Source organism: Salminus brasiliensis, chromosome 23, assembly GCF_030463535.1.
Source record: "Salminus brasiliensis chromosome 23, fSalBra1.hap2, whole genome shotgun sequence".
In the NCBI taxonomy this organism is placed as follows: Eukaryota; Metazoa; Chordata; class Actinopteri; order Characiformes; family Bryconidae; genus Salminus; species Salminus brasiliensis.
Window position 1 is genome coordinate 5,730,067 of NC_132900.1, and position 24,167 is coordinate 5,754,233.

General features: G+C 41.4%; 2 protein-coding genes across 2 annotated transcripts in view; both read right to left on the bottom strand.

The window, feature by feature from the left end:
- Window positions 1-5,753, bottom strand: part of LOC140546208 (polymeric immunoglobulin receptor-like) — a 26,195-nt gene extending 20,442 nt beyond the window's left edge. Inside the window, exons 1-9 of the mRNA XM_072669436.1 lie at window positions 5,715-5,753; window positions 5,454-5,613; window positions 5,214-5,338; window positions 4,691-4,715; window positions 2,171-2,500; window positions 1,768-2,076; window positions 1,625-1,678; window positions 1,508-1,547; window positions 377-480 (exon numbers count right to left, since the gene is read on the bottom strand). Of these exons, the coding sequence (XP_072525537.1) occupies window positions 377-480; window positions 1,508-1,547; window positions 1,625-1,678; window positions 1,768-2,076; window positions 2,171-2,500; window positions 4,691-4,715; window positions 5,214-5,338; window positions 5,454-5,613; window positions 5,715-5,753 (1,186 nt within the window). The remainder of the gene's footprint in view (window positions 1-376; window positions 481-1,507; window positions 1,548-1,624; window positions 1,679-1,767; window positions 2,077-2,170; window positions 2,501-4,690; window positions 4,716-5,213; window positions 5,339-5,453; window positions 5,614-5,714) is intronic.
- A 1,133-nt stretch (window positions 5,754-6,886) lies between these two features.
- On the bottom strand, window positions 6,887-22,064 carry LOC140545544 (polymeric immunoglobulin receptor-like). The gene is made up of 8 exons (XM_072668347.1): window positions 22,025-22,064; window positions 21,503-21,832; window positions 21,080-21,385; window positions 9,893-10,201; window positions 9,358-9,447; window positions 8,527-8,588; window positions 8,364-8,438; window positions 6,887-7,752 (listed from the first exon to the last, which is right to left on the bottom strand). Exons 1-8 carry the CDS (start codon window positions 22,059-22,061, stop codon window positions 7,699-7,701), a joined length of 1,263 nt encoding a protein of 420 aa, XP_072524448.1. The 5' UTR covers window positions 22,062-22,064; the 3' UTR covers window positions 6,887-7,698.
- Window positions 22,065-24,167: the final 2,103 nt, after the last annotated feature.

Sequence of the window (24,167 nt, forward strand, 5' to 3'; positions counted from 1 at the left end):
TCTGATTACGCATATTAGCCCATATTGATTCACTGGCTACTTGCATTATATGTAATACACAGTAACACACAGGAAACAATAGCTTAAGCACAATTGATTTGACCTTGTAGAGTCTTTAATTGCACTGATCAGTTTGGTACTTCATGCATCTTTTAAACAATTTATTTCACTCAACATGTTTTTTTCCAGCTAACACTGAGCAGCACAACAGCTATTATTTTTGTAATAACAGCTATTGCACCAGTGCAATGATGGACCATGTGGAGCTTTGATAGTTAGATTTAATAGTAATTAAAATATGTACATAATAGGAATACACAATAGAATCAAAATGTATCCTTAAAGGCCCTAAAATAAAACCTATGTGAATACTTACTGTAATTTTTCCTCACAACGCAGACCAGAACGCTAACCAGAAAAAACAGCATCCCCAGGCAAACAGTCGCCACTGAAGTCCAGACTGTCATGTCATTGCTATCGCTGCAATAAACAGTTTAGCACATTAAGATAGCCCTGACTTACTCAGCATTTACTGCACTGAGACAGGCCTATGCTAATGCATGTATTTTTCATCATTACACAAGAACATACACTACTGAATGTTCTAAATGACTTTTTATATCCAGAATGAGGATAATTATAAATATTATAAACTACATACAGAGTTCCTGTATGCAAATGACTCCCGTTCCCACACACAGCAACTTAAGACACTAGACCTAATGTAGACAAAACCATGCATTGTATTCAGAGGCCCCTGGATAGACAGAAGATCAGTTCATCAACTTCATAACTCACATTTCTTACTTCTGCACCTCAGTTTGATCAACAATACATACTGAGTTGAGCCTCAAAATCATAAGTAAATGAGCTGCAGCTGAAACTGATTGAATACTAAATAAGATGTTTAGTCTGTGGCTCCTCCCTCTCAATCTGTTTACTGTGTATTTCTATCTGCAGGTTAGGACTACCCTATTACATGGGGAGGTGAAGGGGGGGTGGCTTGATAAGCAGGAAGTTAGACTGCATCACTCTAGAGCTGTGAAACCATGTACATTTCTGTGTCTGAGAAAGAAGGGAAGGTACATTTACTCAGAACTGCCCTACAGTCTAACTACTGCTCATCAAGTGTGAGGAGGTCATAAGTTCAAATCCCAGCAAAGCCTCAGCACTCCATGGGCAAAAGCCTCCCAGTCTGGGGATGCCATGTGATATGGGGAGTCCTACCCTCCAGATGTGAATAAACAGTAAACAGATTAATGGGAGGAGCCACAGACTAAACATCAGTTCCAGCTGCAGCTCATTTACTAATGTTTTTTGAGGCTCAACTCTGTACGTACTGTTAACCAAACTGATGCAGAAGAAAAGGAAGTAAATATGCAGCTAAACTAAGTAGAGTTTTTACAGTGTACATTTTACTTCATCTATGAATTACTAGTCTTGCCCCACCTCACAAACTCTGAAGAAACAGCAGCTCACTTAAAGCTTACAGGACTGCACTACTCACCTGCCTTCTGTTCTTCCATTTACAGTCACAGCTGTAAAACCTAGAAGCACAAATCAGATAAACTAATTCTGTCCGTGACTGGATTCAGTGAATTTGAAGGACTGTTTGTGATCCTACCTCGAGTGATTTCACTGATGCTGCTTCTCTCAGTGCCAGGAAATGTAGTCACATCTGTTTCCATCATGAAATTTAAAAAACTGGTCTAGAAATCTGAACAGTGATTTACATTTATTACATAATAGTAGTGTTTGTGATCCTACCTGGAGATGCATCACTGATGCTGAGATGAACGAGAATCTGTAGCTTTCCAGTTTTACACCAGTACCAGCCAGCATCACTCTTCTGCAGTTCACTCATCTCCACCCTGAAGGATCTTCTCCCATCATCACTGATCTGCACCGCTGAACCCTGGGCTGTGTTAGTCCTCCCCACTGTGTAGCACCTACTGTCTTTAGATCTGCACCACTGCTTCTGTTCTTTCTGATATCCAGCACTGTAGAGACACTGGACACTGATATTGCCCCCTTCCTGACCACTCACACTGCTCTCCTTCACAGATAGATCAGGATCTGGACACAGAGACATGTGATACTGCAATATGAGAAGCTTCAGATAATTCAGTGATGAATCATTATTCAGTGTGTGCTGTGTGGAATCTAATACCTGCTTTCACTGTGATAAACATCTGTTCATCAACATCTCGACTGAGTATTCCCTCAATCTCCACAACACACCAGTATGATCCAGTGTCTCCACTATGCAGATCTCTCGTAGTCACAGTAAAGAGACTCTGAGCTGGGTAATCAGTCACTGTTACTTTATCTTCTGTGTTATTGGCATAAGCCAGAATCTTACAGAAGTTGTAAGCTGCTCTAGCGTGATAGCACCAGTATTTCTTATGCTGTATATATTTCAGATCATAATGACACGGGATGGTGATCGTTCCTCCAGGTGGAAGAGTTAACTCCTTCTCCCAGCTCCAGCTCCCAGTGCCTGCAGAGACAACAGACCAGCCACTGTAACTCCCTGAAAGTACCATATCTTCTTCTTCTAGAGAGCAGTTAACCCTCTGCTTTAACCCTTCAGTGTCTAAATGTAGAAAACAAGCAGTTCACTCTGTACTGGATACAGTATGAATCACAGAGTGCATGAAAATCTACTTACATACACAAGTGAAAATAAAGGCCAAAATGAGACGCATGTTCGTTGATCTTCTGTTGAATAAGGTGGCAGGTTTTCTGGCTTCCTATGTCTCAGTTGTGTTGCTGACAGTCTGACCATAGCAGCCCAACAACTTCCTGCTTGCTAAATTTACTTGGAGGTCTTAAAAACCACTATATGAAGCTAAAGACCAAAATATTTGAGGGCAAGAGGAAGTGATATCAGCATCAGTGAGTCAGACTTTGCAGTGTGCTTCTAAACTATGTGTTTAAACGAGCTAAATTTACGGTACCAAACAATAATGTTACACATTCAACTTTAAAAACTAATAGCAACTCAAATTCAGTTGCACCTATTCCTGACACAGATTTGCAATTGCACACACACACACGCACACACACACACACACAGCTTGTATAGTCACTATAGAGAAGGACCGCCAATAGAGTAAGACTCCCTGGAGCAGATAATCATGAACCTATAGGCCCCATGCCTAATGCCAGGTGTGGTATAAGGGGGGTATAAGAGGTATAAGGCCTCCCAGCATTGAACTGTGGAACTGTGTTTTTTGCAATGATTGCTGGTGCTCCATCCAATATTTTTGGGATGAGTTGAGGATGAGGTGGGGTGTGTTGATTAACGCTCTTGTCATTAAATGCAATCAAATCCTCACAGCAATTCTCCTCCAAAATCTAGTAGAAAGCCTTCTTTCCTGGACAGTAGAGACGGTTCCTCCAACAAAAAGACTCCCGATTTCAGAAGAAACAATGAAGGAGCAGGTGTCCAAATACTTTTGACCATATAGTGTGTGTGCATCACCAAAAAGGGTGGCACTATTGTTAGCTTTTTTAAAAGTACAACTGAAAGGCTACAGGTTCCTGTTCGTCTCAACATCAGCGTTTCACTTTCACTATTTTTATTTAAAAAATGTAAAGCACTGTTCAGAAGCAGTGGTGCAGATTTAAAAACATGGGATATTTTATTTTTATTTATTAACAATAATAACATTAAAATCATCATCTTTACCAACAATATGTTGAAAAATCAGCCCAAACACATGATCATATTACACTATCATTCAATTAACTAGCGGTGTAAGAAAATATTGATATGTTGCAGAATTGTATTATATTATATTGCATATAATATAATAAACAGTGTCAGATTTTATGGATATGATAGTGTTTTTAAATCTATGACAGTTTTTCTATAATTTTGCAATATATTTAAAATTTGCAATATATCATAACCCCTGTATCGTGACATGCATCGTATTGTTAGTTTCTTGCCAGTACTCAACCCTACAGTAAGCTTATGAAGACTTGTGGGAGTAAAGTTCAACATAATGACCTGCTGCCCTCAGAGAGGAACGTAAAGAGGCCGCAGCAGAGAGCTATGTAAGGTGAACTGTGAAACTTAAATGACCTGTTGACCTCAGAGAGGAGCTGAATGTAGAAACCACAGAGTGCATAAGAGACAACAGACCAGATCAGAGGTGATCAATGGTCCAGAAGTACCGACCCTATCCACCATCCACTCACCTCTTAATCCAGGGTCCCACAGTCCTCTCCTTCCACATTCCTGCACTCAGATGGTCTTAAGCATGATTAAATGGTTGATGTCTATGGCAGAAAATCTCTTGTATGAGGTTCTATGAAGAACCTTATGCTGTAACATGTAATATACCTTGCTGTATTAAATGTATTTTGCATAATTTGTATTGGCTGGCATTTTTAACCAATACCTCTGGAGGGAAGTCCTTCCAGTTGAGGCGTCTTCGTTCCACAACTCTCCAGCATTATTATATTTCTACACACACAGGAAAACACCATTAGTGACAGATCTGTTCAGGTGTGGGAGGTAAAAAAAAAAACATGTTTTGTGCCACCAGATTATTTACCAGTTCTTCACAAAGCAGGTTTGAGGATCTGAACCTTAAAAGCATGTAAATAATCAGGCTCATCTGAAGCCCAGAACGATGGAATAACAACGCTAAGCGCTAAATCTGTTACATCAGCTAACCTCGCCTCAGCTGGCATCGTCCATGCTGAGTGAAGGGGGAGAAAAAAGAAGAAAAAGCAAAGACAGTTATGCTCTCTAGGTTGGTCATGGATGGCTGTGGCATCACCAGTGAACGAGCCTGCGACCTCATGATGACAGAGCCAACACTTAGACAGCTGTGCCACCCGGACTCAGTTTTTATAGTATTGTTTTTAATGTTTAAGGTGTAACAGTATGTGCAGTGGCAGTTTCTTTAAGTATTGTGATACACTGATGCCATATCACAAGATTCAAAGTCTTCAGCATAGATGATTTTGTTGGGTTCATTTCAAAACAGGCCATTTGGCACTGGGGGGAGTGCAAACTAAGTGGTACTTGTTAAAACATAAAAAAAGATGTGTGTGCTGAATGATCAAAAAACGTAATGATCTTTTAGGTCCATATTAAACAGTGTTGTTTAACTGATTAACCAAGGGCATAAAAAATGAGAATAAAGGAAGGAAAGAGACAGAAAGAGAGAGAGAGAGAGCAGCAGGTCACTCACCCCCTTAAGTAAGTGGCACATGTTGGCATAGGTTTCAGAGAAGGTGGGTTCGTAGATGGCTTTCTTGAACACCAGGTCTATGAGGCCCTCAGCTTCTCCTCTGTGTCTATGGTGAGCTATGTGACCTGGTTCATCAGAGAAAAGACTGAAACATCTGTGGCGTCAGTTTGTTTAGGATGCTTCTAATGCGCCGGAACAGCTCCTGGGTCTTAATCACCTCTGGGTCATCTCCAACAGCACTGTGTCCACGGGCCGCCTTAACTCCAGGCTTCCATGCGTTCTCCGCCTTGTTTAACTGTATTTCTGCTGATACGCTGGTCATGTTCTTGCTGCTCTCTTTGCGTTGACCCTGCTGAAAGCGGTGAGAGCAAGGATGCTGTGGTGGAGGTACAAACACCACCTGTTAAAATCAAACAAACAGATTAACCTTCTTCATAATTTAGCATAAAGAGTCACTTACTGGTCTTCCTCCAACTTGGGCAACGTATGTGGAGTCCCCACCTCTGCGCGGGACCTAGAACATGATCGGCCGGCACCCATGAGCCCTCTTTGGGACCATACCCCTCCATGACCCTGAAGCGCTGCCTCCGGCTGGGACATCAACTTTCGCCCTCCCACTTCTCTGGGTTTGGCTTTCTCAACTTTTACCAGTCAAAACAGTAATAAACCAGTGCTTTTACTCTCTAAACTGAGTTCAGCTCCAGTTTGGTTCAGCTGAGGTGGTTCAGATTGTTTTTGAGGGAGCAGATGTTGGAGAGTAGAGATGCTAGCGTTAGCTTTTAGCATACCATGAAGTTATCACCTTTTGCTCTTCCCCGCTTTTGCTTCTTCTCAGCGCGAGAAAATCTGTGGTCTTAAGGCCTTGTTTACGTAGCAACCCGTATTTCCAGAGCTTGCAGAGTCTGCAGGTGATGAGCTGCTCTCTAGTTTCAGCACCACCGTAATCTCCTGAAGTTACAGGTTTAACTAGGGCTTTCACTAGTGGGCTGTGTGTGTGTGATATTTGGGGGTGTACCTATAATAAGTAAAGACTGTTACAATTTTGGGAATTTCGAACTGGTCCACTTCCCTGCTTTTTTCTAGGTCTCCCAAAACCAGTGTTTGAGGTTTATGATATGTTTCTTCCATGTACCGAACCTTCATTGTTTAACTGTGCCAAGAAAAAAATATAGTTTTACATTAAAAACATCTTTAACATATGTCCAATGCATAATTCAGTTAAATTTTGTTATGAGTGCTGGATCTGTTACTGAGAAAAAGCTTTATTCTAGAGATGTTGATTTCTTTTCTTTCAATAAATTGAAGCTATTTTCATATTTCTGCTGTAAGATTAAGCTGCTAAAGAATGAATAAACATTCAATTTTGCTTCTTTTTCTGCAGTACATCTGAAGAACCACACTAAAGATCAAACCTTGCATACAACTACTGATTTACTACTAAAGCCGTTCACAATCAGGCCAGCAGGAGGCTGAGGGTTTAAAGGCAAAGGTCTGCACTCTGGTCCTGCTCCATCCAATACTTCTGAGTGGAGCTGGGGATGAGGTGGGGTGGTGATCATCCAACATCCTGACCTCACTAATGCTCCAGGATCTAATAGAAAGATCCTGGACAGTAGAGACAGACTCAAACAAAAGTTGGATAAACTCTTTTTTAATAACCTAGATTTCAGAAGAAATGGGAAATAATCATGGCAATCCTAGATAATGTATATATCAGTCCTAAAGACACTGTAACAAAACCTACCTGTTTCTAAAAGATCACTGGAGAATGAAACATAGGCACATTCAGCTGAATTTGTTTACATATAACAAACTTAAATTAAACACTTATAATATATATATATATATATATATATATATATATATATATAGATGACCTTTCAAATAATCTGACAGTATGTTTGGTATATAAATATAAAGTGACTATGGCTAAAGTGGCTAAAGTGATTCCCACTGGCTGCTACAGTATCCAAAGTGATCGCTATGCTGTTGCTAAGTGGTTGCTAGCTGGTTGCTATGATATTCGAGATGAATTCAATGCTGTTGCCAAGTGGTTGCTAGGTGGTTGCTATTGTGTTGCTAAGTGGTTGTTGTGGTATTCCCAGTAGTTCCTATGGTGTTTCTAAGTGGATGCTAATTACACAGTACATGCACTCTCTCTCTCTCTCTCTCTCTCTCTCTCTCTCTCTCTCTCTCTCTCTCTCTCTCTTTCTCATGCACACATTTAATCTGGGAACATCATTGTAGAGAACTCATTTAGAAAGACTTCAATAACATACAGTTTCTCATCAGTAGCACTTTAATCACAATCCAACAATATTATTTTTAACCTGATATGGAATAAATAATGATATAATAGTGTGACATTCTGTAAAATGAACATTTAAAACACATTACAAAGCAAAGCTTGCAGATCTGATGTGTTCTCACATTCGTTATGACCTCTTCTACAGGAGAAAACAGTGGCGAACGCAGTTCCGTTTGGCTAAGTGTCAGTTAAGGTGCTGTATATCACTGGATCTTCAGACGCTGAAGAGTTCTGCATCACACACACACAAACACACACACACACACACACACACACACACACAAAAACACATGCAGACATTGACACAAACTTCACACAGTTTGTGGACACCCCTTCTAATGAATGCATTCAGCCACTTTAAGTTACACCCAGCGCTAACACAGATGTGCAGATACACCACCTGTCTCGTCCCTGTAGAGACGTTTCGCCAGTAGGACTCTCCTCTGTAAACATGAGCCTATTGGCACCGTGCCTTATGCGAGGCGTGGGCTAGAGGGGTATAAAGCCCCCCAGCATTGAGCCATGGAGCTGTGAAACTGTGTACTTCGGAATGACGGATGGTGCTCCATCCAATACTTTTAGGGTGGGTTGGGGAGACACCAATAACGTAGTAGTTGTAGTTGAATGTAATCAAGTCTTCACAGTGTCCCACAATGTCCAAAAGTCTATTCCAAAGTCGTCTCTGGACAGTAGAGACAGTTACTCCAACAAAAGCAGGATAAAGTATTTTTTAATACCCTTGATTTTAGAAGAAACAATGCATAAGCAGGTGTCCCAATACTTTTGTCCATATAGTGTATGATGCTTCATGTTTGTTACAAAAAAAAATAAATAAAGCAAACCTGTGTTTCTGGGCTGCTCTTCTTCTGCTCGTCTTGCTTGAACAGCACAGAGCTGTAGGATAACTCTGGGTCAGTCTAAAAGGGAAGTAATTGGTCAGAGCTATAATGGATTTAGCCTGAATGTTTTCAGACAGTACCTGGTTCAGCATTACTCAGCACTTACTGTGTGTCGTTCACAGCCTGGGTCTTCCTCACTGACCTTAACTTGACTGCCCTCTGTTGTTGCTGTATTGAAGTGAAAGTGTAAAGTATTTATCTTATGCATCATAGACCATTTAAACTATTGATTAATCTGGATAAATAACCCAATATTTATGTTAATTAATGAAGTGTTAAATAGTAGAAATGTCTATTAATGACTACTGTCATTACTATACATACTTTCTTGCCAAGAGCCAAGTTGCCAGGAGGGTTTTTAAGCCATAGAAGCCATAGAAGAACCCAAACTCCTCATTTTTAGGAACAACAGAATAAGGTGTGATACAGCTGAAAATATTGCAAAAACAGTGCACATATTGTACTGGGGTTCTAATTACTACCTCCACCCTTTCATATACTTTATAACAATAAAGACATTTATTATATTTTTATTATTAATATATTATTATAAAGATTTATTAAACCCTGTCTGCTCATAGCAGCTGCTGTAAAGCCATTCACACTCGCTGACGCCATGGATGCTCATTTCACTGCTTCATATAATGTTATTCATTTTGGACTCCCTCAGGAGCGCCCTCTAGAGTCTGGCACCCCTGGCACTACACTGCCCCCCACTGATTTCCGGTGGTTCCGGCATCCCTTCCGTCTGTATGTGGACAAATACGGCCAAAATGAGCACAGAATACAGTCAGAAGGCTCTGCCCTTGTCTGTATCTGTATTTAACGTTGAGCATAAACAAGCGTAAGGCCTTCAGTCGTTCTAGATAATAAGAGGACACAGGTCAATGTGAATGAATCAGGACCAAACTGTGAGACCAAGCAGTGTAATACTGACCTTGTCTCTTTCTCAGAAGCCAGGTTGCTACAGCAGGCAAAAGCATTAGCAATAGAAGGACAGCGAGGCAACCCGCCACGATCCTCTGAGCTTTGAAGGAATGAAAGAGACACGTTGTTAGACTCAGTTCTCTACTGCGCATTATCCAGAGATAGTGTCTAACCTAGGCCTCAAGGGTTCTTCATGTGACCAAGTCTAACTTTTAGATCAGCTGATCATCTTCAATATGTATGTAATGAATACACTTGATCATAGTTTACTATTAATCAAAAGCATGCACTAATGTTGTGTCTTCAGGCCCTTATATTATTAGAAACAGCACTTTCTTTCCAAACATGTCTAAAAGAGAACTGAAAGGAGAACTCTGAAAGAGACGAAGCAGAACCTGAGAGCCAGCACAGTGTAGACGCCAAGAAAAGCAATGCTACCATCTGTAGCACCAAGAGAAGACGGTGGTAAACAGTCTCTGGTACTAGATGAACTGAATAAAAGAAGGTACCAGAGATTCTTTCAGATGTAAACTTTAAAATCTTACCTGAGTGACTTTCACTGACGCTGAGATGAACAGGAATCTGTAGCTTTCCAGTTTTACACCAGTACCAGCCAGCATCACTCTTCTGCAGTTCACTCATCTCCACCCTGAAGGATCTTCTCCCATCATCACTGATCTGCACTGCTGAACCCTGGGCTGTGTTAGTCCTCCCCACTGTGTAGCAACTACCGTCTTTAGATCTGCACCACTGCTTCTGTTCTTTATGATATCCAGCACTGTAGAGACACTGGACACTGACACTGCCCCCTTCCTGACCACTCACACTGCTCTCCTTCACAGATAGATCAGGATCTGGACACAGACACATGTGATACTGCAATATGAGAAGCATCAGAGAATTCAGTGAGTAATCATTATTCAGTGTGTGCTGTGTGGAATCTAATACCTGCTTTCACTGTGATAAACATCTGTTCATCAACATCTCGACTGAGTATTCCCTCAATCTCCACAGCACACCAGTATGACCCAGTGTCTTCACTCTGCAGATCTCTCATAGTCACAGTAAAGACACTCTGAGCTGGGTAATCAGTCACTGTTACTTTATCTTCTGTGTTATTGGCATAAGCCAGAATCTTACAGTAGTTGTAAGCTGCACCAGCATCATAGCACCAGTATTTCTTATGCTGTATGTACTTCAGATCATAATGACACGGGATGGTGATCGTTCCTCCAGGTGGAAGAGTTAACTGCCACCCAAAGCAAACAGAACCTAATAAGACAAAAGTTGATAAATGCACACACTTCTGTTAACTTTCAGGATGTTAAATGCTGCCCACACCATAAATAAAGACGCAACTTACTCGGAACGAAGAAAAAGAAAATCCAAGGGTGTCGTTTCATTCTTCTGCAGAGTAAAACACAGTGATTCTCACTTCCTCAGCTCTGTCTTCTTAAGGGTGATGAAATAATGAGGTCTGTTTTGCTGACCACAGATTTGAGCAAGTTCCTGAGGAAGTGACTGAGAAAGTGGCTCAGACAACGACAGCTTCATCACTACCCTTCATTCATTAAAGAAACAATTTGGTGAAAAAACTAATTAGCATAATTTGACAGTGACCAAAGATGCCATCAATTAGCCCAGACATGTTTGAGGTCTGAAGTTTGCTTCATTAGTTTACAATGGGAGATCTTAGGCTAATGTTGCTAACAAACACTGGACTTAAACTGTCACCAAGCTCAGTGTGTTAAATGCACACACCGATGGGTTGTAATGTTACTAAAACAGTAGTAGAGTTCTTTCTAACTGAAGCACGGGTGAACTCTAAGCACCTGCAAGCTTTTTCACGTGCATACTCCCTGGAGCAGTTTGCAGTGACCTGTCCATTAAAAGCCATTTGTGCTGATAACTGACCTGGAGAAAGCTCCTCAAATAGGCTGGAAATGCACTTCTGCTGAGTCTGTCTGTTACAGCGTGTTCCAAAATGATGCAGGTTAACACTGATAGCCATAGCTGTGGTTCAGGCACCGATTATCAGCCGGGCCCACTGGGTTCATGCCCTGGGCCCCCAATAACTGGAAGGTCCTCACCCAGCAAACATCTCTCACACAGTCTATGAAGACATCAGTGAGTTCATACAGGACAAGCCAATACAGTCTAAAGTCTACAGAACCTGAAAAGGTACATGCATACATCATATGGACAAAAGTATTGGGACACCTGCTTATTGATAGTTTCTTTAGAAATCAAGCGTATTAAAAAAGAGCTTACTGTCTCTACCGCCCAGTTTCCAGGCTTTCTACTAGATTTTGCTGTAAGGATTTGATTGGATTCAGCGTTAGTACAGGAGCGTTAGTGAGGTCAGGATGTTGGGCAATCATCACTCCCAACACAGTGTAAAGTATTGGATGGAGTAGCATCCATCATTCCAGAGAACACGGTTCTACAGCTCAGCAGCTCAATGCTGGGGGATTTACACCCCTCTGGCATAAAACCTGGGATTAGGCATGGTGCCAATAGGTTGATGATCATCTGCTTTTTAGCTGTACTTCTCTACAATGACTAGGAAAGCTGTGTGTGTGCATGTGCACATCTGTGTCAGCAATGGGCGCAACTGAATGTATTCATTAGAAGGGGTATCAGCAAACATCCTGACCTCAGTAATGCTCTTGTCGCTGAAAGCAATCAGATTCTCACAGCAATGCTGTAGAATCTATTGGACCTTCTCAGGACAGTAGAGACAGTTAAGCTCTTTTTTAATACCCTTGATTTCAGAGGAAACTATGAATGAGCAGGTGTCCCAGTACTTTGATCCATATAGTATATATTTTGTCCCATGTTAAAAATTCAAATGTTAAAAATGTTTATTTTAACACTCAAAGCACACTCTTGTATTTTTATTGTTAATTGTTATTATTTATTACCATTACATTGTATTAGCATAAGTATGTCATTTAATTACAGCACAAATAGAAAATAATACTCTTGCCCTTTATAATAATAATAATGCATGTAGTTAAAAAGCTAAACTCTATAGTAGAAGCATGATAGCATAATAGAGCATACAACACAGTATAATGTACAAGACCAGTTGGAATTCCCAGTTTAACATATCAAGGCTAGGTAACAAAGTCCACAGTGTCTAGATGGGGTAAAAACCCATAGCAAAATTCTATTCTATTCAAAAGAGCAGTGCAGCAAGTCGGCCCAACAATCTCACAGAACTAGAAGCCTCATCAAAGGACGGACGGGAGAAAATCCCTCAAAACACGCATTAGAACCACCCTAAGCTGTCTGCCCAAAGAGCGTTGTTACAAAGTACTGACCGAGCAGGGTGCCCAAACTTTTGCTTTAGACAATTTCCTGTTTAAGTGTCTCAAATTCTTACGCCTGCCCATTTCTCCTGCTTTTAACACCAACATCACCTTCCAGAACTGACTGTTCACCTGCTGCCTAATACTGTCTATCCACCCGTGACAGACGAAGTAGATGAAGATCGGTGGTACTAATGTTATGGCTGATTGATGTATATCCATGTCTCAGATCACCTGAGCAGAGTCTTCCCTGTGTCAAAAACGAAACAAACAAACAACCAAAACATTAGAAACATCATTTCCATTTTGATCTTTTTCAGCTGCCTCTAGTCTGAGAGTCTCTCACCTCCTATTTGTGAACCACAGAGCTGTAGATCACCTCGCCATCTTTTACTGCTGGAGAGAGCTGGAAAACAAGGGCAGGATTAGAGAGAAAGGAGGTTCTTCTGGTCCACACTGAGTGCTCTTTCACCAGCAAAACTAAAGGCTTGACCAGTTTGAGGAACCTCCAGTGTGAGAACCGTGAAGTGTTACTTGCGATAACGGCGATATATATATATATATATATATATATATATATATAGGGAACTTCACTTACAGGTTTATTTTTGGAAGATTTTCTTACAGAGCTGTAGGTCATATCACTTTCAGGAGCTGGTGGAGATGAAGGCTGTGGACACAGTTAACTCATGATAACTCCTGTAAGACTTTTCAATCTTTCAGTTCTCAAATACTGTTTAAAGACAGACGTGACGGATGTGTTTATATAGTCAGATGTAAAGAATGAAGCTGTACCTTCTTTTTGATAGTCACACTGCTGTAGGTCACTGTGTCTTCAGATGGGGAGATCTTGTTCCATGGACACACACACAAACACAAAGAAATGAGTGACCTCACACAAACAAGCTCAGAAGTACAGGAAACTCCCACAAAATGCAAAGTCCAGGATTAGTTAAAACAATTATATCAAATTTAAAAACTATAAATACGAGCCCACCACACTACCTCCCACCCACTCCCTGATTAAACACTAAGGCTAGGATAACACTTGAAATGACAGCCCCTATAACAGCACCTTTTAAGTAAGGCATGGGGAAAAGTAAGGGTCTGTGAAGTATATTATTACCAGTTATTACATAACATTTGACAATTTGACATTTGATAATGCATTAAATAATGCAGCAATTCCAAATTTATTGTACTTCTGAGCCTAATACTAGATTACAAAACTGACTTAAGGTATAATCTGGAGAGAACAGGCCGGCACAGGCCTGGGGACCCCGACACATCCAGCGCTTCCCTCCAAGTGTGTCGGTTTTTGGTGGCGGTTCAAAAAGAAGCAGTGGCTTTGCATGTACTGGAGGATTCTGTACAGTCTTAGCATTGGGGGAACTACGAGAAGTGGGTTAATTGGCAGTAAAGAAAAAGAGATAAGATAAGATAAGATAAGATAGTCCTTTATTAGTCCCGCAGTGGGGAAATTCACAGTGTAACAGCAGAAAGGGATAGCAGGACACTCAGTTACAAAAATTAGATAAATAAATAATTTACACTATATACACAATATAGATAAGAATTAAAAAAAGCAATAAACAATATTATTTACAAAAAGGGAAAAGATTTGACAAGCAAATTAAAATCAAAGCAAATCCTGGTCCTGGAGATCTACCACCCTGTAGAGTGTAGCTCCACCCCGAATCTTAGATCTGAACGTTTCAGGGTGGTAGATCTCCAGGACCAGGATTAAGCAGCCCTGATCTACTATCATACCCATTACTTACCCTGTACTGTATTTATTTATTTATTTATTTTTTACGGCCTACTTAACAGGTACGTACTCCATACTTACTCCATAGGTAGCAGGCTGTAATTTAAAGCGTCAGCAGCTAGAGATATACTTGCTGTTTGGCTATGTGCTTGTGAATGTATCTGTTTACATACTTGCCAGTGTGCTATGTGTGTTTCTGGAGGCTTCCACTAGAGGGCAGACCAGAGAACAGTGACCAGGCTTCCACAGTGACTTTTAAAATAATCTGATACAGCGGTTCTGACCAGCGTATTTGTCACTGTGCAGAGGTGAGGACACATCGTACAGATGCTGGTAATTGTGGACTTGGCCACACAGCCTTTCATGCACCTTGTGTATGCGTAGCCTTACTTTCTGAAGACGTGCACAAGCCAGCACACCAAACTAATGCAGGGTACAAGAGGCAGCCAGCACGTGCACGCAAACGCATAGTTAACAGCAAGTATATCCCCAGCCTAATAAGCACTATAAGCGGAACTGCATCAGACTGCAACTCATCCAAACTCACGCTAACCATGTGAGCTGCAGCGTCACCGCCCGCATCTCTGACCTCCATCTGATTTCCTTCTGTCGGAGAGAGTTTGCACATTATGCAGATTAGTCTTCAAGGTATGGATACATGCAGAGGCATGCAGGGGCTCTGTCTGTGGGGGTGTTAGGATAAATCTAAGGGCCTGTGACTGACAGGGGTCTTAAGAATGCATTAATTGAGTATTTCGGCAGGATTATTGTGGGAGTTGTGGGATCCAGTGTAATGGGGTCCAAAATCCCTGGCAGCGCCCCTGGTGGCATGCAAAGGTATAGTGAGCAGCAGATGAACTGATCTTCAGAAGGCACATGGGCGTAAAAATAGTGTATTATTTCTGTTTTGCACAATTTTACAGTGGAAAGGAGAAAGGATAAGCATTCCAAAATGTTATATTTTAGAATCTATTTATTTTATAATTTAATTTAGTTTATTTTTTAAGCATTTTTTAAGCAGAAAAAAAGTTAATTACAGATTATTTTATCTTATAAACACCATGAATATCATAAGAATGTTCATAAAAGGAATTCTCCAAAACATCTCATAATCTTATTATTTTCATAAGAGAATCTCAGATTTTCTCCTACGTAAGTCTTAATTATTTTGAAGATCTTCTTAAGATACTCATCATTTTCTAAATTAGGCAGTTGTAACAGTCTTATGTTGTATTTCACAGCTGATCATTAACAATGCAAAATACCATTTTTAATTTTCCAGTATTGAGTTAAACATTGGAGAGTGTGTTGGAGAGAAAAAATAGAGGATAAACATTTTTAGTAAACAAGAGCAAGGCATGATTTTTTCCAGTTAAATTATACATTAATTCTAGTGATTCTATCTGTCTATTTAAACTGATCATTATAAAGGCTTATAAACTCTAATAAAGTCTTATGCTCTAAGACAAATGTGAGGCTGTCGTAAGGAAGCACAAAATAGAAGAATACCAAAGTTCCAGTTCTTAGAATCTTTCCTAAGTGAAATGTTCGATAAATAATAAAGCAAAATGGATTTTTGATGAAGTTTAGGGAAAAAAGCACTTAAACAGCCTATCACCTAAGGCTAAAAGTGTTCTTACAAATTCCTATTACAGAAGAGCCCCACCAGTTTGTATAGACATCCCTGTAGTTACTGAGTAATACACCTTAGTGTGTAATAAGCCTTGGAGGGTTAAGACACTTTTGTAAAATCAGGCCCAGATCTTAACATTAAAAAGAAGAGATACACTGATGAGACGCAACACTAACTGCATGTCTAAGGACAGAAATAGGAATGACATTTTGCCACCCTTTCAAATGCCCACAACTGCAAGGAGCCACAGAAACCCTCTAAGATAGCACAGAGCAAACATGACTGAGTGAGTAAAAAGCCCTGAACATGAACATCTTTGCACCAGTGCAGTGATGGCCCTCGTCACATTTTAATAGCAGTACCTCAGAAGCATCTTTAAAAGTCTTGAAGAAAATGAGAGATGACTTACTGGACTTTTTCTTCAATGTACAGGTAAGAATGGTGACCAGAAACAGCAGCAGAAGCACCAAGCCTACAGCCAACAGCACCCACACCAACAGATTGTTGTTGATCCTGCAATGAATGAATGAAAGACTCATGGTGTGTGTAAGCTAGGACAGCATTTATTTCCTGCACTTATTTCCTGCCAATCAGCCATAACATTAGTACCACCTGCCTAATATTGAGTAGATCCCCCTTGTGCCACTATAACAGAGGCATTGACTCCACAAGACCTCTAAAGGTGTGCTGGGGTATCTGTGGCGCCAAGACATTAGAAGCAAATCCAAGTCCTGTAAGTTGTGAGGCAGGGTCTCCTTGGATCATATCAGTGAGCCATAGGTGCCCATGACTGTGGACCTTGGATTGTTTTTTTCCTTTCGTGGACCACTTTTGGTAGGTACTGTCTCAGATTTGTACACTTGCCCATTGTTCCCGCTTTTTATCACCTTCAAGAACTGACTGATCACTTGTTGTCTGATATATCCACCCCATTGACAGATAACTTCACCTGTTCTAATGTTACGGTACTAATGGCAGGGCTGACCGGTGTATCTTACAGAGATGCATGAAGCTGGAAAAGGCTACAAAAACATTGCTCACATCTTACATGTACATCAAACCACGGTTAGACATACTGTCTGACATTGGGGAAAATACTAAACTGCTGCTACTCTACCTAGCGGAGGGTGTCCAAGAGCACAATCCTGAAAGAGATGAGGAAGAACCCACGTGTAACAGCTAAGGACCTACTGCAAACATCTTTGCTCATGTGTCCACTATTACAAAAACACTGAATTTAGTGGCCTAATGCGCTGCACTATGGCCCAGGGGTCACAAGTTTAAATCCTGAGACATGCCGATTTGCCATCAGCAACTGGAGTCAGAGAGAGAACAATTGGCTATGCTCTCTCCGTACAAGTACTCACTCCCCTCATCACCCTAAATACGATGTTAGCCAGATGTCCAGATGCCTGTTGCAGTGGAGCGGTGGACCCCGCGCAAAGCATGCTCCTAATGTCAGCTAGAGGTAGCTATGAACAAAAAAGCTGCTGCTGTCCAAAAAAACAAAAGACCACCTGGATGCACCTGAGGAAAAAGTGGAAGTTTTTAGCACAACTGCACAAAGCTTAACCACAACCCCATGCTGCCTGTAAAGCACGGTAGAGGGAACATCATGGTTTGGAGGCTGCTTTGTCTGAATACCTTGCAATCACTGAGGCAGCAGTGAATTTAAAGGTGCATCAGTGCAGTATACAGGAGAATGTGATGGACAGCAGTCCAGGACCTCAAGCTGAAGAGACATTGGGTCATGTAACAAGACAGTGACCCAGAACACACAGTGAATTAACTAAAGAATGGCGGAAAAAGAAGAAGGTTTGTGATTCAGAAAAGCCAAGTCCGAGTCCTGACATGGACCATTAACAAGGTGCTGAGGCTTGACCTGTGAAGGGCTGTGCACCCTGCTCTATTGTTGGCAACACTCTAAACAAACTGCTTTAGAGATACTGCTGTTATTCTGGCTCTGTTTGATTATATCAGTAATAAACCTACTCCTCTTGCTTCCTCCCACGGCCGCTCGTGCTATGTACATTCTTAGAACTGGCTGCAGAGGCGCGACTTGTTTGTCTGTAAAAAGAAGAAGAGCTGATATTGAGGTGTGAAAGCAGGGTCTAGCGGCTCTAAGTAAAGACCAACTGCGCTTGTTTTTTTTTGTGATAGCATTTCAAAGCGTAGCATTTCACTGGAAAGCAAACCATTTGCATTGGACTGAACTACTCACATGCCTGCTGCAGTCTTCTCATTTGTAGAACCTAGTGGTTTGAAGAACAGAGATAAAATATGAGAGTTAAATTAATCAGTAGATATGATTCAGTCTATTAACACTGGTTTGTGAGTGTACCTGAAGTAATCTCAGTGCTTTGGCTTTGTTAAGTGAATTTACCTGAAGGGGTCTCACTGACACTGGTTTCCTCAGTGGTAGAAACTGCAGTCAACGCAGTAGTAGTTGTTGTTGGAAAGGAAAAACAAGCTGACGTCAGTGGCGTTACTGAATCCTGCACTAGTAAACCCCACTGAAGCATTCAGTAAAAAGTGATGCATTGAATTTACACAATATGTACACAATATGTACACAGTAAGTACACAAATTCTCCAATGTTTCCAATGTACGTGCAAATGTCTGTGGACAACCCTTCTAATGAATGCATTCAGCTACTTTAAGATCGGATCACACTCGGATTGCACTCGTCCTCATAAAAAAGCGGGGCAGTGGTGACTCAGCGGTTAGAGCTCCAGGCTATTGATGACAGGGTTGTGGGTTTGATACCTGGGCTCGGCAAGCTGCCAGTGTTGGGCCTTTGAGCAAGCCATTTTTGCTCCCCAGGCGCTGGATTTGGCTGCCCACCGCTCTGGGTGTGTGTGTGCTTACTGTCCCAAGTTCACTAGTGTGTGTGTGTGTGTGTTCACTACTACAGATGGGTCAAATGCAGAGGACACATTTTGCTGTGCAAAAAAAAAAAAAACACCCTGGGGATGCACTGTGATTGGATTATGAATACCACATTCGGAGGTGGTCAGAGACATACCTTGTCCACATTTACATTTACATTTATGGCATTTATCAGACGCTCTTATCCAGAGCGACTTACAAAGTGCTTTGCTATTTACCCAAAAAAAACTTAGAATAGACCAATAATTCAAAAGAAACCTCTAAGCTTAGACATTACTAAACACAATACAATAAGGCGACCATAGTACTCTATTAGTCCAAGTACTCTCAGAAGAGGTGGGTCTACAGTCTGGGTTTGAAGACAGCGAGCGTTGGACTCGGCCATTCGGACACCCAGGGGAAGCTCGTTCCACCACTTTGGTGCAGGACAGAAAAGAGCCTGGATGCTTGTCTTCCGTGGATTTTGAGGGGTGGCGGGTCGAGCTGAGCCGTACTTGAAGCTCAAAGGGCTCTTGGTGCGGATCGGCTTTTGATCATTGCCATCAAGTACGGAGGGGCTGGTCTGTTCTTGGCTTTGTAGGCCAGCGTCAGGGTTTTGAATCTGATGCGGGCAGCAGCTACAGGACGCCAGTGAAGAGAACGCAGCAGTGAAGTGACATGGCTGAATTTAGGGGCATCGAAGACGACCCGTGCCGCTGCATTCTGGATGAGTTGCAGGGGCCTGATGGTGTGCAGAGGGAGACCAGCCAGAAGAGAGCTGCAGTAATCAAGTCTGGAAGTGACGAGAGACTGAACAAGCACCTGGGTGACTCTCTAGAGAGGAAGGGTCGAATTCTCCGGATGTTGTACAGGAGAAATCTGCAGGACCGAGTTACGTTTGCAACATGACTTGAGAACGATAACTGATCATCCATGACTACACATTTGACAGAATGTGTTTTCTGTGATCAGAATTCAGTCAAGCAAGCATAAATACGTCTGTTGACCTATAAAATACCGGGCACAGTGTCACAGAGTTTGTTGGCCTGTGGTTTAAATAGTCTGTCGCATTTTCTGATAAAGCCTTTACAGGAAAGCAAGAACCATCTACTGTTCCTTGGAGCTGTAAAACCTCCATCATTCCTCTAAACTGTTCACAGTCTACCAGAGAAGGACAATTTTCATGAGAAAGCACTGTGTCCGGGAAGTAAGACAGAAATTACGTATACGTTGGTGTGCTTTTTATTCAGGAAAGTCAAATCATTTTAATGAAGTGTAAACAGAATTCAGTCAGAGGAGATCTAGATGCTATCCTGATAAAGAAAATGCATGTTAATGCCAGGTCTAAAAAAACAGGCCCAGTAAGTCTTCATGGTGGCATTTGAAAAAGTATATTAGTGGGAATGGGCTAATATTTCTCAGGAAGGCTGCCAGAATCTGGTGTCTAGTTTATTTTTGAGAGCCAAAGGGTGCTCTACAAAGTACGAAAGACACTTGTCCTGAAAGACTTGAATAATTCTTGATTTCCTCAATTTTTAATTGTCCAAAGTATTAAAGTTCCATCTCTTCCATTTATTTAAATATCATGATTTAGTATTTTTGACCATATCGCCCAGCCCTAGCTCTGACCCATCAAGACAAGGACTTTACAAGGCCTCTAAAGGCATCCTGTGGTATCTGGTACCAAGACGTTAGCAGCAGATCCTTTAAGTCCTGTGAGTTGGGGCCTTCATGAGCATCAGTAAGCCTTGGAATCCCATGACCCCTTTGTTGATTTACCAGTTTCTTTCTCGAAGCACTGACCACTGCATTAAGGTAAAAAAACTCCACAAAACCTGCCTGACATTTTGGAGATGTTCTGACCCAGTCGTCTAGCAATCGTCATTTAGCAGAGGCATTTGTCTCGCCTCCAACACATCACCTTCAAGAACTGAGTGTTCGCCTGCTGCCTAATATGTAGATCCAGATAATTAATGTTTTTCTCTTTACTTGCCAGTGGTTTTAATGTTATGGCTGATCAGTGTATAAATAAAGTGTTTAATTGTTGTTTTAATGTTTGTTTGAATGTTTGAAATGAATGAAACAATTAAACCGATGTTAATAAGTGGTCATTCAATATTAATTAATGTATTTGAAGTCTTTTCTTACCTGGAGATGCATCACTGACGCTGAGATGAACAGGAATCTGTAGCTTTCCAGTTTTACACCAGTACCAGCCAGCATCACTCTTCTGCAGACCACTCATCTCCACCCTGAAGGATCTTCTCCCATCATCACTGATCTGCACTGCTGAACCCTGGGATGTGTTAGTCCTCCCCACTGTGTACCACCTGCCGTTAGATCTGCACCACTGCTTCTGTTCTTTCTGATATCCAGCACTGTAGAGACACTGGACACTGATATTGCCCCCTTCCTGACCACTCACACTGCTCTCCACCACAGATAGATCAGGATCTGGACACAAACAGGCAGTTTAGTAATGATGCTGTGATGAATCATAACCAGTATGAGCAGCTTCAGAGAATTTAGTGAGGACCCATTATTCAGTGTGTGCTGTGTGGAATCTAATACCTGCTTTCACTGTGATAAACATCTGTTCATCAACATCTCGACTGAGTATTCCCTCAATCTCCACAACACACCAGTATGATCCAGTGTCTCCACTCTGCAGATCTCTCATAGTCACAGTAAAGAGACTCTGAGCTGGGTAATCAGTCACTGTTACTTTATCTTCTGTGTTATTGGCATAAGCCAGAATCTTACAGAAGTTGAATGCTGCACCAGCATCATAGCACCAGTATTTCTTATGCTGTATATATTTCAGATCATAATGACACGGGATGGTGATCGTTCCTCCAGGTGGAAGAGTTAACTCCCTCTCCCAGCTCCAGCTCCCAGTGCCTGCAAAGACAGAGCATGACACACACCTCTGTTACTCGCTGCAGATCCCACTTTCCTGTTCTGTAGTTCTGTGACAGATTCCTGATGGTTATTGGTTCATTACTGTAGGACTTTAGTGTGTGTTTGTTGATGTATGAACTGTCTATTCTGTTTCTGAAGGTAAAGTGTAAAAGTGTAGAAAGATCTACTTACTGCTGAGCAAGAAGATCAAAATCCAGAAGCTGTCCATGTTAGATCTGCTCTCGTCTTGAATAAGACGTGAGGTTGTCTTACTGCATATGAGTTGATGGAACTGTGACTGTAGCAGCACGACTAGTTCCTGGTTGCTAAATTTACGGTGAGGTCACAAAACCCTGGTAGAGAAGATGTGCTCGTTTACAGACTGACTGTATTAGCAATAAAATCTTCGACTGATGACACTAATAAGACGTAATAAGACTTTGGTCAGACCCCCAGACACAATTAGACCCACCCTCCCCTTTTTTTTTTCACTGCTGCAACATCATTGATACATAATATGGAAAAAAGTATTGGGACACGCCTCTTAATCATTGAATTCAGGTGTTTTGTTTAGTCTCATTGCCACAGGTGTATAAAAGCAAGCACCTAGTCATGCAGTCTGTGTTTCCACACGTCAGTGAAAGAATGGGAGGTTCTAAAGAGTTCACTGAACTCCAGCATGGTTCTTTAAGTAATAGATTTAAGTAAGAGGGACAGTCTGGGGCAGGATGTCCTCATCATCCCTTGCAGACTGTTCAGTTATCCTAGCACACTTTGGGGCCTCCACCAGCACAGACCTTTTCTTTTTTGGTGAACCTTCACCTTGAATATTCGCCAATGAGTGCTAGATTTTATTTTTTATAGATACAGGCTTCATCCCAGCTGGCCACCTACGTTGATCAACGTTGTTGTCTGGTTGAATGTAGGTTGTGACAATAGGAGGCTAAAATTCAACGTTGCGATGTTAAGTAACCAAAATCTTCCAGCATCTTCCAAACATCACATTGGCGTAAAATAGTAACATTTAGGTAATTGTGAGGCATGATGACCAAAACCCAACGTCTGCTAAACCTCATAACCTTAACGTCCACACAGCATGAAATTCTCACATTGATAGACGGTATGTTGTTGGTTGTAAGTCGTTGTTGGGTGTTAAGTTGCTAAAATCTAATGAAAAAGGAAGACATTCCGGTCCAGAGCTAAACATTGGGTTTCCAAATAAATGACACACTATTATAGCTGGAAGGGCACACCAGGACGACTGAAGGCCTGTGTACTATTGGCCATTCCATTTTTATTACAAAGACCAATATTGACACTGGACCATTTCTCGTCAGCAAAATTATTCAGCAAAATTAAAGATTTCCCATCACTTACCAAAAAAACAAAAATAAACATGCAGCGTGCACAGATGGTGACAGAAGTGCAGAGTATAGGCTTAGTACATGCATGTCCAATTACATATATTTAATAAAGAAAATGATAAAGGCACAGACAATCAGTCTCACTCAGCCAACAGGCACATTATTCGTTAATCATTAGTTTCTCGCTGTAATAGAGATAGCTCTCAGTGGTCAGCAGCCTGACCCTGGGTATGCTATTCTACTGTAGCCTGCTGACGATCCAGACCCCCAGGTTTTCCTCTCTACTTCACAAAAATGCTCATCATACAATGAAAATTACTTTATGAAAAGAATTCATTATTTTCTTTTTCACAGGGTAAAGGCTCTGGACCATCCTAAACAAATGGTCCAGAGGCTTTTTAAAATACAGTTGTTCAGTTGTTCATACCCTATTTAGAATTTTTTGCCCACCCTGATGAATTCAAATGCCCACCCAAAGCAACACCCTAAAAAACACATAAACCCTCGCTGCCTTCAACCATCAAACTCCCTCTAAGCCCTGACAGTCACGTGGTCAGACTTGAGAGACATCTCACACATGCAGTTGACAGCTTTTGCGCTTTTCACAACCAAAGCTTCTCACACGTTGGCAAGACACAGCTAATCTTGGTGGCTAATGTGGGTTAGGGGACAGGGCTCGTAACAGAACGGCCTGTTAACCATTTGTGTAGCAAATACCGTGGCTAGACACTGGCTAGACGGCAGTATTTCTTTTTCATTCGGAATAAAGCTATTGCTAGGGGCAATTCAGTAGATGCTGGATATTGGTAGGGACATGTCCCATCTATCCCTACCCAATTCTAGATCCTAGCATCTTGGTGCCAGATACCACGAGACACATCTTCAGAGGGGTTGTGGAGTCTATGATTTGATGGGTCACAGCTCTTTTGGTGGCATGAGGGAGACTAACTCAGTATTAGGCAGGTGGTGCA

What these genes read in the sequence shown, in the direction of transcription:
- LOC140545544 (XM_072668347.1), bottom strand. Translation starts at nt 22,061, where the DNA reads ATGGACAGCTTCTGGATTTTGATCTTCTTGCTCAGCA. An exon ending in CGTCAGTGATGCATCTCCAG is followed by an intron (nt 10,202 to 21,079) that starts GTAAGAAAAGAC and finishes GTCTGTGTCCAG; the next exon opens with ATCCTGATCTATCTGTGAAG. An exon ending in AGAGCAGCCCAGAAACACAG is followed by an intron (nt 7,753 to 8,363) that starts GTTTGCTTTATT and finishes TGTGTGATGCAG; the next exon opens with AACTCTTCAGCGTCTGAAGA.